Source organism: Pogoniulus pusillus, chromosome 10 (genome assembly GCF_015220805.1).
Source record: "Pogoniulus pusillus isolate bPogPus1 chromosome 10, bPogPus1.pri, whole genome shotgun sequence".
Classification (NCBI taxonomy): domain Eukaryota; kingdom Metazoa; phylum Chordata; class Aves; order Piciformes; family Lybiidae; genus Pogoniulus; species Pogoniulus pusillus.
Genome location: NC_087273.1, coordinates 36,186,171 through 36,203,688, shown reverse-complemented (window position 1 = coordinate 36,203,688; position 17,518 = coordinate 36,186,171). Strand labels below are relative to the sequence as shown.

Here is a 17,518-nt window from a genome sequence, read left to right as displayed (position 1 = left end):
AAATACACCGAGTTCCTCTTCAACTGATACAAGCTCTACTAGCCAGAATTTTCTGTAGCTTTGAAAGAAAATATAAAGAGATACAATGAAATGCTTTAGCTTGTTTTAAGGGAAGTATGCCAAAAACTTAAGCTGTTGCTTAGCAGCTGTACTTCCTCCAATTAGTCTTCGCGAGAGTAGTCAGCCACTGGACCATTACTCAGTTGTAATGCTTAGTTCCATTGCTAGCTGGAGTAAGTACTCTTCACCCTTTTGTACCTCAATGCCAATTGGGCACCAATACCAGAGCTGTTAAGGATTAAACCCAAAAACTATGGCCCCTCTGTGGCCCCACCTTACAGTCCAATCTACTCAGAAGGCAAGCAGACAGCCATGAAAATAAGAACAACTTAGGTTTGAATCAGTGCAAGAAATATTCCACTGGTTACAAAGCGTGCAGGTTTCCAAGCATACTGATTCTCCATCTGGAGTTGCTGGGGCAAAGCCTTACCCTCTCTCCTTTTGCCAAATTCTCAGGCATTAGGTACCCATCTTTTTGCTGGGCCTGTGACCACCAAACCCTTATTTTATGACTAAGGCATACAAAGCATCCCCAAATGGAGAAAAATGTTAGCTCATGTGAGTGTACATCTCCTTCCTGTAACATCATTACAATCAACACTGGGCAAGAGAATGTCTCTGAGTAAAAGGATCCAAGATCAGAAGTGCAGCTGTGCTTGCTACTCCTGCCTTGATCTTGCACAGGTGCCATCTTCATCATATTCACCCATCAACTGCAACATATAGGTCCCAGTGTAGAGGAGAAACTGTCCAGTTATTTGTGCTGCATGGGACATCAGCTGAAGCACCTTCCTAGGAGAAAAGAATTTGTAGAAGAAAAGCCATTTCTTTAATACAAAAAAGATGACATTACTCTGTTTTCCCCACCCACACCACCTTTAACATGAGGCAGATCTAAAAACTCTCTCACTTCTTAGAAGCTTGCCAGTTTCATACCTTCCTTAGGGAAAAATAGCTCTGTGGCCATTAACAGAAAACTATGGACATGGTAGCAGAACCAGAAAACACATTTAACAAGGCTGTCATCCTGTTAGACATTTACAGTCCTCCCACAAAGGCATCACTGAAGACAGCTTTACCTGGGAGCCCACCAACATTTCTGCAGCATGGATCCACCTTGCACCTCACCTTTAGGCCATCCACCAACACTACACCATGGGCATCTCCAAGCTACAGGACAAACCTGATGTGTAATCACATGACAGTGAATGCCCAGCAGCAAAACAAGTGAAGCAAGGCAGGTTAATTCTGTCCAAGCTGCAGTCTTCAGAATTCTCAGTTCAAACTCATGGGTTTAAAAGATTTTAAAAGCATCAGCATTCAAATACATATACTAACTATAAAGTGAAAATCAGCACATGTTACAGAATCACAGAATGGCAGGGGTTGGAAGGGACCTCTGAGGAACATCTAGTCCAAGCTTCCTGATAAAGCCCACAGCAGGTTGCTCAGGATCACAAGGTGCATTTGGAATCTCTTCAGAGAAGGAGATTCCTCAATCCCTCTGAGCAGCCTGCTCCAGTGTTTTGGCACCATCACAGAAAGTAAGATGTTTCTCATGTTCATATGGAACTTTGTGTGTTCCAGTTTGTGTCTTTTGCCCATTGTCCTGCTGTTGGGCACCACTGAAATGAGCCTGGCCCCAGCCTTTAGGTATTGATCAGCACTGATAAGATCCTTTCTCCGTTTTCTCCAGGCTAAACAGCCCCAGGTCTTTAAGCTTTTTATCATAATAGAAGATGTTTCAGTCCCCTCAGCATCTTCATAGCCTCTGCGGCACTCTCACCAGTAGTTCCCTGTCCCTCTTGAACTGGGAAGTCCAGAACTGGACACAGTACTCCATAGGTTGCCTTACTAGGACAGAGCAAAGGGGAAGGAGAACCTTCTGAGACCTGTTGGTCACACTCTTTTTAATGCACTCCAAGAGATCATTGGTTGTCTTGGCCACAAGAGCACATTGTTGGCTCATGGTGAACTTGTTGTCCACCAGGATGCCCAGGTCCTTCTTAGCAGAGCTGCTTTCCTACAGGACAAGCCCTAACCTGTACTTCTGTGTGGGGTTATTCCTCCCCGTCTGCACAACTCACTCTTGTTGAACTTCATTAAGTTCCTCTTTGCCCAACTCCCCAACCTGTCCAGGTCAAACAAATCCATAAACAAAGATCAGGTAAGCATTAGAGGTCTAAAATACAAGCTGTGGGTCACCACAGGATCACAGGGCAATAGAGATCATCACATCTGAATGGTCCTTTTTCAACTTAGTGACAGCTGTGTCATCCTTCCATTCTCCACCAAACAGCAGGCACATCAGTACTAAGGGCTATATTCAAGCTCCACCCCATACAAGTTCAGTAGGCCTTCACCAGAGTGAAGCTGAGGCATGGGGGAAGTGGTACATAAGAACTGGAACTATTCCAAATCTGAAAAGGGATCAGTTTATGAAGATGCAGAAACCAGAGCAGCCTTCCTCTTCTGCAAAAAAAAGGAGGAAGGTTTTCTGAGTTCCTTCCTGACAAAACATGCAGCTGTGAACCCTCTGCTGCTATCCACTTCTGCTCTGAGCTCCAGCAGAGGAGGCAAAGTCTTCTTACTACAATTTCCCCTCCTTTTTTCTCCAGTGTGACAGAGAAGAAGGTTTGCAGTCAAAATCCAGTGCATTGAAGAAGTAGGAAGCCCTGTACTTTGAGCCTGGGAAGCCTTTCAAAACACTGTCCCCTTATTCATGCCTCCCACAAATATGCCTTTTCAGCACGTCCTTTCCTCACTGGATGGCACAGGCCAAGGAGCTTTACACTTGCAAAGAAAGCTGCACCTGGTACCAGGCTTGTGAGCAGCTGCACTGTGTCACTTGCTCGCAAGAGCAGTTGTCTCTTAAGCCATGGAGCAAGTTATGTGTTGAACTAGACATTTGATCCCTCAGTTGGACCCTGCAGGGGAAATGCACTAATCAGACCTGGCAGGCTTCGAGCCCCTCCCGTGGATGAACAACTGCTGCATTTTAAAGCCCATACCCTTCACACTCTGCAGGTGGGCATGGGGAGAGGGCATCAGAGTTAGCATTTGGAAATTCACTAGCAGAGGGACTACACCAAGAACCTAACATCTTCTGTCTCCAATTTCAGCAGCAAGTTGAGACAGGCCATCTCATTGCTGTGTTCAGGAGAACCCAAGGTTAACTCTTCCATCACCTCTGTCCTTCACTAGCACTCTTTTCCTGCCCTGACACTGCACTTCCCTTACAGCTCAACTCTGTAACATAACAGTGCTTCCAGAAGAACTCCACAGCTACTTCAGCTGTTTGCCAGCACCATTTTTTTCCCCCACCAGCTGCCCTGTGTTGGCAAGGAGACACAACTGTCCCTTCAAACTCTCCTTAGCAGTGCAATTTCCAGTGCTAATCCTCATCTCCACAGCAGACAGGCAGAAATCAGACTTTGTTCTGGCTCAAGAGACTTGACATACATAGGAGCTGGAGGAGTGCAGCTGTTCCAGGGTAAATTTTTGCTTTGAAGAACTCCTAATGAAGCTAGTGCTACAGGTGGATGTAGCACAGAGCTGGATAATCACTGCAGCATGACCAGAGAGGAGTCTCATCTGCAGCCATGCCAGCTGTGGCCTGAAAGATTAAGCCAAGGACCACCTAAGTAGAGTGGGAGAGGTCAGTCAGACTGCAAGACAGGGAACAAGATTAGCATTACAATGCACAGTATCTGTATTATGAGATGAAGGATTATTTGAAGACTTCAAAGTAAAGACTACACTTTGCTGAGAGAGATGGAAAACCTCACTTATGATATAGGCCCCTGTCTGTGCTGCACAGAGGAGCTATGCTCCTCAAGTCATAAAATGCAGCAGCACTACATCATTGTGTTTCAACCAGATTTTGAAAGGTCAGGTGGAGGAATTCAGGGCTGCAGCTTAAACAGCTGTCCAAGTGTGGCACCTCTGTGAAGGTATCCGAGCTAGAAGTTTCCTTCACACAGCTGGTTTTGACAAGGCACACACTTTCAGCACTCTGTTGAAAGCAGTGGTCAGGACAGGTATTATTTTGCCCCATGTAAGGGAGCATTTCCCAAACACCAGCTCTCCTAAACTCACAACACACAGAGATTAGTCCTGCAGGAGGCAGTGGTCCTTGTCAGGCTCCTTCACTTTGCTTAGAAATCACCTGCCTTAAAAATACTACCATCAGAGTCTTACTATAGATACCAAGTTGATATTAAGAGAGCAGACAGTGTCATATCTTCTCCATTTTCCTCTACCTCTGTGTAGCTCAGGTGCTGCATTTGGTAGATGTGCATTGCAAAGTCTCAGCAAGCTTTACCATAGAATGCTTTGGGTTGGAAGGGACCTTTAAACGTAATCCAGTCCAACCCCCCTGCAGTGAGCAGGGACATCTTCAACTAGATCAGGTTGCTCAGAGCCCCATCCAACCTGATCTGGAATGCTTCCAGGGATGGGGCACCTACCACCTCTCTGGGAAACCTGGGCCAGGGTTTCATCATCCTCAGTGTTAACAATTTCTTCCTTCTATGTAGTCTAAATCTCCCTTTTTAGTTTAAAACCATCACCTCTCATTCTGTTGCAACAGGCTGTGCTAAAAAGTCGGTCTCCATCTTTCTTATGGGCCCCCTTTAGGTAGTAGAAAGCCACAAGAAGGTCTCTCCAAAGCCTTTTCTCCAGGCTGAACAACCTCAACTCTCTCAGCCTGTCATCATAGCAGGTTTCAGACTTCTGATCATTTTTGTGGCTTCCTCTGAACCCATTTGAACAGATTCATGTCCTTGTTGTACTGAGGACTCCAGGTGTGGACCCGGCACTGCAGTGGGTTCTCAGCAGAGCTGAGTACAGGGGCAGAATCCCCTCTCTCAACCGACCACTAAGACCTCTCCCATTAGATTATCATCCCCTTGAAATCTCCCTTCAAAGAGTCTGATGCATCTTCCTCATCCTCCTGCATTTATCCAGCAAGTCAGAGAAATGTAGGAAAACTCTCTCAGGAGAACAAAGAGACTTTACATACACTCCTGCTGGGAAGATTTTTGCCTTGAGGGAGAACTTCAGATTCCACCATAAAAAAGGCTATAGGAAATTTTCACAAGCCAGCTGTCCACCTTACAAAGGAAGATTCATCATATTGGCCACCATTAATAAAAATACTAAGTTTACAAACACACTTGCTGCACAGAACCAAGAAGCAACCACAATTTGGCCTTAACACACAGACCTGGCCTGCAGTGCAAACAGACTTACCGCAGCACGCTCTTTGCTCCCATACATTTGATGTCATAAGAGATAGAGTAGATCTCATAGAAGGTTGCCTTGATGTTTAAGCAGCCAATAAAATCCTTGGGGTTCAGCTTGTACAGATCAAAAGTGATGTTGGCTACTCCCATTTTCTTCTTGCGTTTCACAGTGGCAACTCGATTTCTTGTCTAGTTTGAAAAGAGGGAGGGAGACAGTTTGTATCATGAGCCAGGGAGCTAAAAGTGAGACACTTGTTAACAGTGAACCTCTTCAGAAGCACCTTGCTTATTCCAGGCTTGAGGCTACCTCTCAATCATTTTTCAACTAGAATTATAAGCACTGCACAGGGTAAAACAGGCCTGTAGCTTATGGAATTTTGTTCCAAGTCCTGACTACGTTTCTGAAGCTGTTCCAGTCAGACACAGAAGTTCTACTGTGACACAACACCTCCTGAATATTTCTTGCCTGTAACACAGCTGCTTCTTCAGAGTACACTGAAGCCACAGGTAATGCCACTGGACAGTGTTCCTGTCATTTAATTATTCTGGTATGTTCCAGGCAAAACAGTTAGTCCACACTGAAACAGGCCACCAGATAACCAGGACAACATTAGGCCCTTCCTAATAGGAAGGAACACAAAACTGATGAGCACTCTTAAAGACAGCTGCAAAGGTGTCAGATGTGGAAGCCAGGTCCTCACTTCAAATCCTGCCTCATGACACCTTTCTCTCTACCAAACAAGTGACATGGGGAGGGAACCACTACAGATTAGTCCTAGGGTTTAATCACAGAATATTTGGAAGGGACCTTTAAAGGTCCTAGTCTGACTGCCCTGCAGTCTGACAGGGATCTCATCAGCTAGACCAGGTGGCTCAGAACCCTGTCCAACCTGACCTAGAATATTTCCAGCAATAGGACATCTACCACCTCTGGGCAACCTGGGCCAGTGTTTCACCATCCTCAGCATGAAAAAAAACTAAAAGTCTCTCTTGTATCTAGTTTAAATCTTCTCTCTTTCAGTTTAAAACCACTACCCCTTGTCCAGTTACAACAGGCCCTGACAAAAAGTCATGCCCATCTTTCTTATAGGCCCCTTTAAGTACTGAAAGGCCACAAGAAGATCTCCCCAGAGCCTGCTCCTCTCCAGGATGAACAACCTCAACTCTCTCAGGCTGTCCTCACAGCAGAGGTGTCTCAGTCCTCATCGCTTTTGTGGCTTCCTCTAAGCTTACTCCGATAGCTTCAAGTCTTTTCTGTGCTGAGGACACCAGAGTTGGACTCAGCACTGCAGGCAGGGTCTCACCACAGTGGAGCAGAAGGGCAGAAAACCCTCCCTTGACCTGCTGCCCACGCTGCTTTGGACGCAGCCCAGGATGATATCAATATCGAGTTAAAAAGCAAAGGAGGAACAACAGGGGAAGTCATCTTTCACCTTAAACACAGCCTTCTGTATGGAAAGCAGCCCTTGTCTGCTTCAGGGCTGACTGTGATGCTCGCAGGATCGCTTGCTTCAAGGTAAAAACCAAACACAACCCCTCACGAAACAAGCAGAAAACAGCAGACACGACCCAGATTTCCAGAGCCCTCTAGCGGATACCCAGCTCAGCACATCCTGCTCAAGGCATCATGAAGCACTGAAGTTGTGCAAGGCTGGGCCTTCCTGCACTCAGTCAGTGTCATAAGTCAGCCCGAGTCAAACAGGAGATATCATTAGCCAGCAATTTTATGCCTGCTTTACTTCGACAGCCTCTGAGCTGGAGCAGCCGGGGCCCCTGTCAACAGCAGTCTGGACACATACAAGTAGTTGGTATGCTTGGAAGGGTGTCTCCTCCCTGCTGCATTAACACCCAGAATATTTGGATGTAGCATGACAGAGCTTGTGCTGTGCTCCAGGTGATTTGTGAAGCTGTGACAGTCCTTCTGTTGTCATTCTGAAAAACAGCAGCATCTAAACTTGTTCCGCTGCAGTGCCAGACAGGACATAGGGTAGCAGGGAATGGAGCAAGGTAGAGTGACACTCTGGATGCAACTTCTTATCTGCTCTTGGAGCTCATGGCCCAGGTGCAGCAGGTTAATGAACCAGTGAAGTGTCTTGGGGAGAAAAACCCACAGACTGCCCATACTGCAACAGGAGACTGATTAAATGGGGACACAGTTGAGGCACTTACGTGTGAACAGAAAAATGGCAGTAGGTCTGCTTACAGCTCCTCCTCAGTTAGCTCTGCATGTGGTAACAGAAACTGCTACTAGTTCTCCAATAACATCCATGTGTTGGAAAGATAATTAGTCTGATTCTAATTAACATATAGAAGACTACTCCCCCACACTCCAACCCACACACTGGAATCCTGAGTTAATGTGATTAGAAGGCTAAACCTAGCCCATCCTAATAGTTCTTAAAATACCATGAAGTATGTAGACTAAGATTAGGTTTTGATGACAACTTTTAGCCATTTGAAAGATTAAACACAGGCATTTTTCTAACATTCACTAAACTATTACTGAGTTCACAAGGCAAAACTTGGTTTACCTTGCTTAATTTGGGTATTTTTTCCCCTCTAAAAGGCAACCTTTAAAGGCATTGTATTTTTAACTTCATGCAGTTGAAGTCCTAATTTTCTTTGTCACAAAAAGGCTGAAGACAAAGTTATTTCTGAGGCTTTCCAGAAGCAGAGAAATTCTCCTGTCATTCTTTTCAGTTGTCATGTTTCAATTCCTGTCAGATCTTTGCCAATGGTTCTATGCCCAAGGAAGGGACAAAATCCAAATTAAATTGATTTGTCATCCAGGAAGGCTCAACAAGGAGCTGATACCTTGCCTACTTTACAGCAGTTTTCTTCCTTGTCTTCCCTCTTCCCAACAATTTTAGCAGCCACAGATATTCTTCCATCCACTTCTATTTAAGTGAGAGGCAGTCAATGCTTACCTGTGTCCATTTCTCTCCTTTTTCTAAAACCATGAAGTGTGTATTATCATCCAGGGACTTGAAGAACTCTTCTGTGTCCACAACTGTGCCATCTTCCTCCAACACCAAAGTAACTATCCCGGCAGATATAAGGAAGGCATCTAAAGTCTGGAAAGTAAGCCAGTAGATGTCAGCGTTCAGAAGTGGGGGCATCATATCAAGGCTTTTTATCTGACATTCTCCTGAACGTCCCTAGAAACGACTTTCAGAAGAACAGTAGTCTGTGGGTTGCCCTCCTGAGACACTGTACTTCATTTTCAGCCAGAGTTTGCTATACCTTGCTGATCAGCTCTTGCAGACTGCTTGCAACAATTCCTTTCCGGCAGCTTCGGGAGGCATTTGACACACGGAAAGGTCGCCCTGCAGGCATGAGAGGAGGGAACAGGGTCTGTTTGGTTACTGCTCCCATAGATGTTCCCATGGAGACCAAAGATCTAAGACAAATAAAAATTCAGCACAGTTATAAAAATGGTCATGCCAAGTCCTGTGAGCAGGAGGAGGACTGTGGAGCTCAGTGACATAGGCACATTATACAAGTAATTACAGAATCACAGAACATTAGGGGTTGGAAGGGACCTTGGATGATCATCTAGTCCAACACCTTTGCCAGGGCAGGATCACCTAGAGTAGTTCACACAGGAACATGTCCAGGCAGGTTTTGAATGTCTCCAGAGGAGACTCCACAACCTCTCTCTGGGCAGTTTGTTACAGTGCTCTGTCACCCTCTCAGTGTGGTTTCTGTGGAACCTCCTGTATTCCAGCTTGCACCCATTGTCCCTTGTCCTACCATTGGGCATCTCTGAGCAGAGCCTGGCTCCATTCTCCTCACACATTCATAAACATGAATGAGGCCACCTCTCAGTCTCCTCTTCTCCAAGCTAGAGCCTCAGCTTCCTCATCCATTTCTCATAAGGGAGATGTTCCACTCCTTTCACCATCTTTGTGGCTCTGCACTGGAATATCTCAAGCAGTTCCCTGAGGTCCTGCTTCAATGGAGTAGCCCAGAACTGGACACAATATTCCAAATGCAGCCTCACCAGGGCAGAATAGAGGGAGTAGAACCTCTCTCAACCCACTAACCACAGGGCACGTTAGACTCATGGAGCTTGCTTTCAAACTAAAAAGTACAAAGTCCTACAGATAGGTCTTTGAACTTTGTCTTGCCAGCAACATTTGAAAGCAGTTCCAGAACAAAAGAAAAAACATTTCAAGCAGATGTGAGCCACCTGTAGCTCAGCTGATGTCGAGGTCACTCTTAGCATGTTTTAACACCAAATTGGAAGGGCAGCAGCTCTTATTGCACTTGGCCACTTTGATCGTTCTCTTTAACTGCAAGATAAAACAGCCATTGAGATAACACACAAGGTCTAATAGTGACTGCTTAGGTTCTCTTAGGTAAACTGAGTGCATAACACTGGTAACTGCCAACTCCCACAGACCTGCTTCTATCTACACCCAGTGAGAGCTTTTTGCTGCCAAGTTATGTTGGTTAATTCAACAGCCAGCTTGCCAAACATCACCCTCTGCATGACCCCTGGAAAGGATGGCTCTTTTAAGGGGAGACTGTACTGTGTCTCTCACACTCCTGGACTTAACCCCCTGTGCAACTTTTGCTCGTTAATACTGCATTGCACAGGAGTGGAAAAAGGATGCAGCCCTGTTTTGTTCTCCTACACAGGTGTCAAGAGGTGAGTTTTGCATAGGAAAACCTGTTCTCAAACACTTGCACAGCAAGGGGAGGAGTGAACTGGCAGTCTCTCTGTGCAGCCAGAGTGAGTGCAGGAATACCTAGAGCAATGGTATAAAGTTACTCAACTAATGTTGCTCCAGTGACACATCTGATCTTTAAGCATATTTTTGGGATTAATATACAGTAATTTTTGTCACTGGTTATTTTCATCCATGAATATATTTTCTGTTCTTACTCAGAACTGCTCCTCTATAGGGCTTTGGGCTAGTGTTTTTCTTCTGTGCACCAAAGTTCACCTTCCTCAGAAGAGAGCATGTTCAGCACTGGTATCCTCTCTCAAACTAATGCTTTATTGATAGTGCTGTTTAAACACTAGGTCCCTGGTTTTCATCAGTTCATATATATACATACATGGCTGGAAGAAATCTCATTCTTCCTATAGCAAAGCTGGTGAGAATGAGCAGTCAGTATGGTTTTCAGGAGATAGGCACTGTTTCAGATTAGAGAGCTAGTATGCACTTTCCTCCTGGAGAAGTGTTGAGACCAGGGAGAACAAGGTGACAGAGTGGCACTGTCGAAGGCATTGAAGCTCCATGGAAGGGAAGCATGCCAGGATAGGGTGTTTGCCCATCTCTTCACTAAATTGATCACCCCACTGGGCTGTGGGCACTTCCCATTCTAAATCGCTTAAGTTTTTTCCTCAGATAGGAAGCCTGCTTCTCCGCCTCTGGGCTGGTGACTCCTTAGGGCGCCCTGATGTCAGGAAGCACAACATGCAGGGTTCAAGAGACACTTTCAGAGCTAGTTACATCCTGTTCCACCTCATGCACGTGAACACTGGCACGTAGAATAGTTACTGGAATGGTATGTATGAGTGGTGTGCACTGCCAAGATCTTCCTTTTGCAAGGACTCAAAATACCAGTCCTGTTGAAGAGATTTCTTTCCCACTACTTAAGCCAGGCTGTCACTCACAAAAGACAAAGCATCAGGGAAAAAAAGCCAAAACATACTACATGATAGAGAGGGAAGACTTTTGGGGACACAGCTCACAGGATGTGAGCTACAAGAGTTCACCTCCACTCTTTGCATAGCCAGCCATTCAAGCCACATTTTGCAGCTCTGAGCAGAAATTTCTTCAGGATTTGAGAACAATCACCTCCTACTACTGCCTAGTTCTGGCAGATGTAAAAAACTTAGAGATACCCCCCCAAAAGATTAATAAGCTATGAGTTTCATTAGGTCCCCCCAAGGCAGTCACTGAACAGGAATCCAGGGAGTTAAACAACATGACACTCACGCTGCAGTACAAGCAGTCAATATCACCTTTAAACTATGCCTGCTTAGCAGCAGTGAGTTTGGCCTCCAGGTAATAAGTACTAGGAAACAAAGGGCAGGGTGATTATAAAAAGCCAGATAAGACTAAGTATGGACTTTCCCATTTCTAGTTGCATTTGCTGAAAACTTGGGTTGTCTTTGTTTCTCCTGAAACAAAGGCCACAGATTCAAACAGGCCAGCCTACAAACAAGGCTCCTACAAGGATCTATTTTTGCTGCAGCTATCCTCAGAAACCAGACAAACCTGATGCAGGGAATTCCCCTACTAGATTTGAGTTACCAAAAATAACTTCCTACTATAAAGCTGATCAGGCTAGGTCAGGAAACAATCAGTAGAGAGGAAGGGAACATACAAAGGAGCAGTCAGCTTTATTTGAAAGTTGAGTGACATGTTACTTACAGAAAATTCTACTATTGCTTTATTATTCCTTACAGTTAAAAAGATCAAGTCCTAGATCTTTCCTAAAGGAGACAGGGATCTTGTATCAGTGGGAAACATGAAAAGGTGACTGAATGATCTTCAGACTCTAGCTTTTGTTCAGTTTGTTTGTTTTGTATAACTGCACTCTGCTAGAGAGGGACCTGCAGATACTGCCCCAGGCATTCACTGTAGTGTCAAGGCTGGTGGGAGAACATGAGATTTAAAAGCCTGCCCTGAGCCCTGTACGCATATTTCATTCTATCTTTGTTTGCAGTATGTCTCAAATGTTTGTCTAAGAACATGGTGCAATAGTTTTCAGTCTCACTCAGAAAAACCAACATTGCACAACACAAGTGGCTTCAGAATATGGCATGGTTTGATTTTAGGTCAGAGCTCACAGACAAGCGACAATGGCAGTAACGGCAACGCCAAAAAAAAAACCCAACCAAACACCAAGTCAGCAATTAGTCAGGAGACCGAGATCGATCAGATAAGAGATTTGCGTTCCCTGCTAAAATAGGAGCTGCAGAGATATCAGAACCGCATCCAGAAGTAGCTGCATTTCTGAGTGGTGCACAGAGCTATTACACCTGTAGGGATGCGGTTAGCACGCCTGAAATGCGAGCAGAGTCCAGGAGTCACGGTCATGTTGTCAAGGAGCACGGCAGCTCCTCACGCTGAGGCTCCACGCCTGACACACGAACTCTTTACACACACGACAGTAGCCTCACTAACACTAAGCGGTGAACGCGTCCCAGCCATTACTCCTCAGAAAGGAGTGAGAAATGCAAAGCTCCTGCTTGCACCTCCCTCAGAACTTAGTGCGCTGCTCAAAGTGCTGTGACAGCACGCCTGCTTCCTTCTCACATCCATCACATTCAAGCTTCTTCTCCCTACACCCGCTGCGACTAGCCCTCACACAACGCCTGGAAAGTGTATTTTGCTCCTGAAGAGCCGGAGCTGGCAAATAGAGCTATTCAGGCTTGGCTCTTCACAGGCATCCTCCAGGAGCTGCCAGTAGCCAGCCTGCCAGGATCATAAAATGATTTGCGTTTGAAGGAACCTTTTCAAAGTCATCTTGTTCAACACCCCTGCATCAAGCAGGGACATCTTCAAACAGAGCAGGTTGCTCAGAGCCCTCTCCAATCTGACCTGGAACGTTTCCATGGACGGGGTATCTACCACCTATCTGGGCAACCTGGACCAGGGTTTGTCCAACTTCAAGGCAATCAGTTTCTTCCTTCTATCTAATTTGGATCTTTCCTCTTTTAGTTTAAAACCATCGCCCCTTGTCTTGCCACTACATTCCCTAAGGTCCCTCCCCATCTTTCTTACAGACCCCGTTAAGTACTGAAAGGCAGTCATAAGTCTCCCTATAGCCTTCTCCAGGCTGAACAACCCCAACTCCCGCAGCCTGCCCTGGCAGCGGACGGGGTCCAGCCCTCGTGTCATTTGTGGCCTCCCGTGGACCCACTCCAACAGGTCGCAGTCTCTCCTATGCTGAGGATCACCGCGGGAGGCTGGCGGCCGCCGTGAGAGGGGTGTAGGAGGTGGGTGTCCCCGCACTCACCGCACCAGCGAGCCCACGTAGTCCCTCGCCATCTCCATGCCCGGGCGCAGCCGAAGGGACAGCCGCGGCCGCAGCGATGAAGCGGCGGCGGCGGCGGAGCCCCTCCCCGCGGCGGGGCGGCCCCTCCGAGCGCGGCCCTGCCCCTGCCCCTGCCCCTTTCCCCGCGGTGGCCGCGGAATCCGGGCTGGGGGAAAAGTGGGTGAGCTGCTGGGATAGCCGGCTCCTAGCAGCTTCAGACCTCAGCGAGGGGTAACGCCGGTCCGGCAGGAGCGCAGTAACAGTGCATGGAGAGAGAAAGAGTCCTTCAGGTGCCTTTTGCCTCTCGATTTGCCCGGGAAGGGAGCTAGAGCAACTGTTCAGAGCCCCTATCCGAGTTGCTCATCATGTATTAGCGAGTTACAGCTAATATAGCAACAGTGGAAGCCAATCTCAGCATTATGGCAAATGAACAGATTAAGTGTCTCAGCTGCTGCTTTTAGAGCCTGCGAATAAGCTTACAGCGCGGATTAATGTGTGCAGGAGCTGCAGCGCCGGGGGCTGTGCGTTCATGGCATTCCCGCCGGTAAGGGGAGCAGCGACTGCTGCTTAAGGGTCCAAAGGCAGGAATGGCTGCTCACAGTATGCCTTTGTGAGATTCCAGGGTTTAGTGGTGACCTGGCAGTGCTGGGGTAACAATTGACTCAAGTGATCTTAAAGGGCTTTGCCAGCTTTAATGATTCTGTGAGTCTTTACTTTCCAGGCTTCTCTAGCTGGCAGGCTGACACCTGCTAGATCTTTTCAGCCCTTATCAGCTATTAAAATGTAAACAATCAATCTTCTGTTCCAGGGCAAGTTGTTTTCTTGGATGGCCTCTTCTTCCTGCCTGGTGGAGTAAACACCTCTATTTAGAGCAAGGCTTAGACAAACTTCCCACGGGGAAACCGAGCCCTGACTTTATCTGTTTCTCCTGAGGCTACAAAGGGCTTGCAGCTCTGTGTGTGTGAGGGAGAGAGAGCTAACCCTTTCTCTTCACCTTTTCTGCAACACTTGGTTTTGTTACAGTTCTGTGATTTGTCCCTGACAATATGAGAGTGGAAAACTGGGAAAAGTAGTTGAGTGCAGATTCCAAATAGTTTGTTTTCCCTGGATTTGTGGTTGATTGTGGGCCAGAGCTCCACTGCAAAGTGGAGGATTTGTAAAGAATTCTTGCAAAGTGTTTCTCTGCTGGCAAATGTGTATGCATACTGCAGCTTTTCCTGCTCTGGAGAGAGAAAATAGAGAAGGGGGAGAAAATGTTTTGTCAGATGGTGTGGGTCCTCCTGCCTTTGCGTGTGGAAGAGAGGGGAGGTTGCCCCTGAGAAACCATTTGGAAACTGCAGTAACTGTAAAGACTTTTCTGTGCAGGCTGGAGCACAAATATCTGGAGGAGGTGGAAATTTTGGTCTTGCAGAGGTTGCTTTTCTCCAGTCATGAGCCTCTTCCCAGAGGTCTCTGCAGAGACATCCACTGCCAAATAGGCCCTCTGAGGTGGCATAGCTGGTGCAAGGCCTGCCATAGCTCTAAGACAGGGACAGTGTGTTTTGCAAGGACCTGCTCCTCCAGTGTCATTAGTACTTCAACTTGCATGGCAGTCGTCGTAACTAATACAAACACAGCTGCTGACTTAAGAGTAACAGGAAAAACATGTCTTTCTGAAGTCTCAATTCAAGAAAGATGTTGAGGTGCTGGAACATGTCCAGAGAAGGGCAACAAAGCTGGTGAGGGGTCTGGAGCACAAATCCTATGAGGAGAGGCTGAGGGAGCTGGGGTTGTTTAGCCTGGAGAAGAGGAGGCTCAGGGGTGATCTTATTACTGTCTACAACTACCTGAAGGGGCATTGTAGCCAGGTGGGGGGTGGCCTCTTCTCCCAGGTAACCAGCAATAGAACAAGGGGACACAGTCTCAAGCTGTGCCAGGGTAGGTATAGGCTGGATATTAGGAAGAAGTTCTTCACAGAGAGAGCGATTTCCCATTGGAATGGGCTGCCCAGGGAGGTGGTGGAGGCACTGTCCCTGGGGGTCTTCAAGAAAAGCCTGGATGAGGCACTTAGTGCCATGGTCTGGTTGACTGGCTAGGGCTGGGTGATAGGTTGGACTGGATGATCTTGGAGGTCTCTTCCAACCTGGCTGATTCTATGATTCTATGATTCTGTCCTGGTCTCTGAGTAGAGGAGGGTATCACCTGTAGTTTCACAAGCTGGTCCTTTATTTCTGAGCAATCATCAGTAAAGCCATCAGGTGTGTAAAATCACTGACTCGGAAGTTGAGCACCATGGCAAAGAAGCATCTTTTAACACCAGCAAGATAATGTACACGTGAGATGTATGCAGTACCTACTAAAGAAGAGTATAAATCAGTAGTATGAGCCAAATCTACCAGGCCAAGGCAACAAAATAAAATCTCGGGATCTCGACATAACATTCAGCATAAGGACAGTAGTTGTAAGAAATAGAATCACCTCCCTCTTCTACAGGGAGGGAAAAAAAGAACCATAGGCTGAGATGAGGAGGCCAAAATCCTTGGCAACATTTTCCTTCAATCATCACTGAAAGCATTAATCATGCAGGGGGCAAAGTGCATTGCTGATGTTGAAGGGAGTGAACAGTGGAGGTGGAGCTAAGTGAGCAACTGTGTTAATCCCTCATACTAAATTACTGTTTTAACTATCACTTTGCTGAGGTGCAGTGACTGACTCCATCATACATGTTACTTGTCCTCTGCAGTTCAAGTCAAACAAGTTTGTTGAACTCATTCCTCACAGGGCTTATATTGCTATGAAAAGAAGTCTGCATATGACATGTTTAAGAAGCATTTGAAGTAGTTTTGCATGTAGCCTCACGCTGGTGAGCATATGGTATCAGGAAAACTGTAGTTTAGGGCATCAGAAGATTGGGTGAAGATGTGAATCACAGGCTTCCATGATTTTAGAGAACTTAAAGAGGAATGGAATTACGTTTTCTTTATGCCTTTAGAGGTTTGACCTATAGGAAAGAATTAAGCTGTTCAGTAGGAACCGTTTCAGTTCAAATGTGACTGTTAGCCTGTTGAAGATGTGACCTCATTTAGGCAGGGACATTGCTTTGGCCAGTGTTCAAATGAGGATCGTTCTGGACAATCCTTCTGTTTCTCAAAGCTCCAATAGATTACATGAGTGAGATGAATGCAGAATCAAGTGTTTCTGTACCTTGCCACTCTTGACCTAAGAGGGGAGTGTGAGAAGTGAGCAGATACACTTACAGCAGCATTAGCAATGAAGGTGACTGGTTGCACGGGTAGGCTTAGATCTGCGAAGCTAACATTCTGTTCAGCCTTTCTGCCTTCTCTTGGTTTTGGCTAAATCTGATCCTGATTTCTCTTGTGATCACCTGTAAGTAAATTTGATTATTTCTTACCCCTTCTGTAGCGATCCAACTCCTTATTCTTCACTGTGTCCTCCAAATAACAATATTTGCATATAGGCTGCTTTTCCTATTCATTAAATATCTATCTTGGCTGCCTCTGCTTCTGCTTTATTTCTGTCAGGCTTATTCATCTTAAAGATTTGATCATTCTTAATATTTTTGCTAGCCACTACTACACCAGCACTGAAATATTTTAAAAGCAAGTTAGTCAAATATCAATCAGGAGGCTTAGGTACAGCTGATTATTTTGAGATAGGACTGTAGAGTAAAAGATCTCATGAGGCTGCTGTATACTGTTTTCCATGTTTTTAAGAATCTTGGTAAATGAAACCTTATTTTATAATGCCTAACAAATTTGCAGCAGACACCAAGTGTTTATATTGACTGTACAGGAGGGGAAGAGGCTCCTCCTAAAGATGATCTGTGCAAAAGAAGCTGGGAAGACTCTTTTTGGTACTAATTAAAATCCTCTGTAGTTGGCTGGAAATGGTTTTGTGGCCATGTTTGAACAAAAGGCTAACTCTTTGCTGCAGCAAACCATCTGGCCCAGAAAAATGTTCTTTATGATGAGATTTCATGGGTGGGTATTTTGTTTTATGGGTCAGTGTTTTTAACAATAGGATTGAGCCATGGATGGGCAGGTGCTGTATACATGGGGAAAAAAACTCCACCCTACCAGCAGTATCTCAGTAGTGTGAAATTCTGTGAGCATGGATTTCAATTTGGTTGTTTTATAGTTAGATATTAAAATCAGAAGCTCAGGCTTTGCCTTCATTTGCCTCTTTCACTGTACTGTAAGTGCAGATATTGG

General features: G+C 45.9%; 1 protein-coding gene across 2 annotated transcripts; it reads right to left on the bottom strand.

The window, feature by feature from the left end:
• Nucleotides 1-283: 283 nt before the first annotated feature.
• Nucleotides 284-13,419, bottom strand: CIDEA (cell death inducing DFFA like effector a). Of its 2 annotated transcripts, none has more exons than XM_064150232.1 (5): nucleotides 13,290-13,419; nucleotides 8,550-8,706; nucleotides 8,234-8,380; nucleotides 5,314-5,495; nucleotides 284-852 (listed from the first exon to the last, which is right to left on the bottom strand). In XM_064150232.1, exons 1-5 carry the CDS (start codon nucleotides 13,325-13,327, stop codon nucleotides 720-722), a joined length of 657 nt encoding a protein of 218 aa, XP_064006302.1. In that variant the 5' UTR covers nucleotides 13,328-13,419; the 3' UTR covers nucleotides 284-719. The 2 variants fall into 2 exon arrangements, with proteins under 2 accessions (XP_064006302.1, XP_064006304.1); XM_064150234.1 differs by lacking the exon at nucleotides 284-852 and adding an exon at nucleotides 3,624-3,700.
• Nucleotides 13,420-17,518: the final 4,099 nt, after the last annotated feature.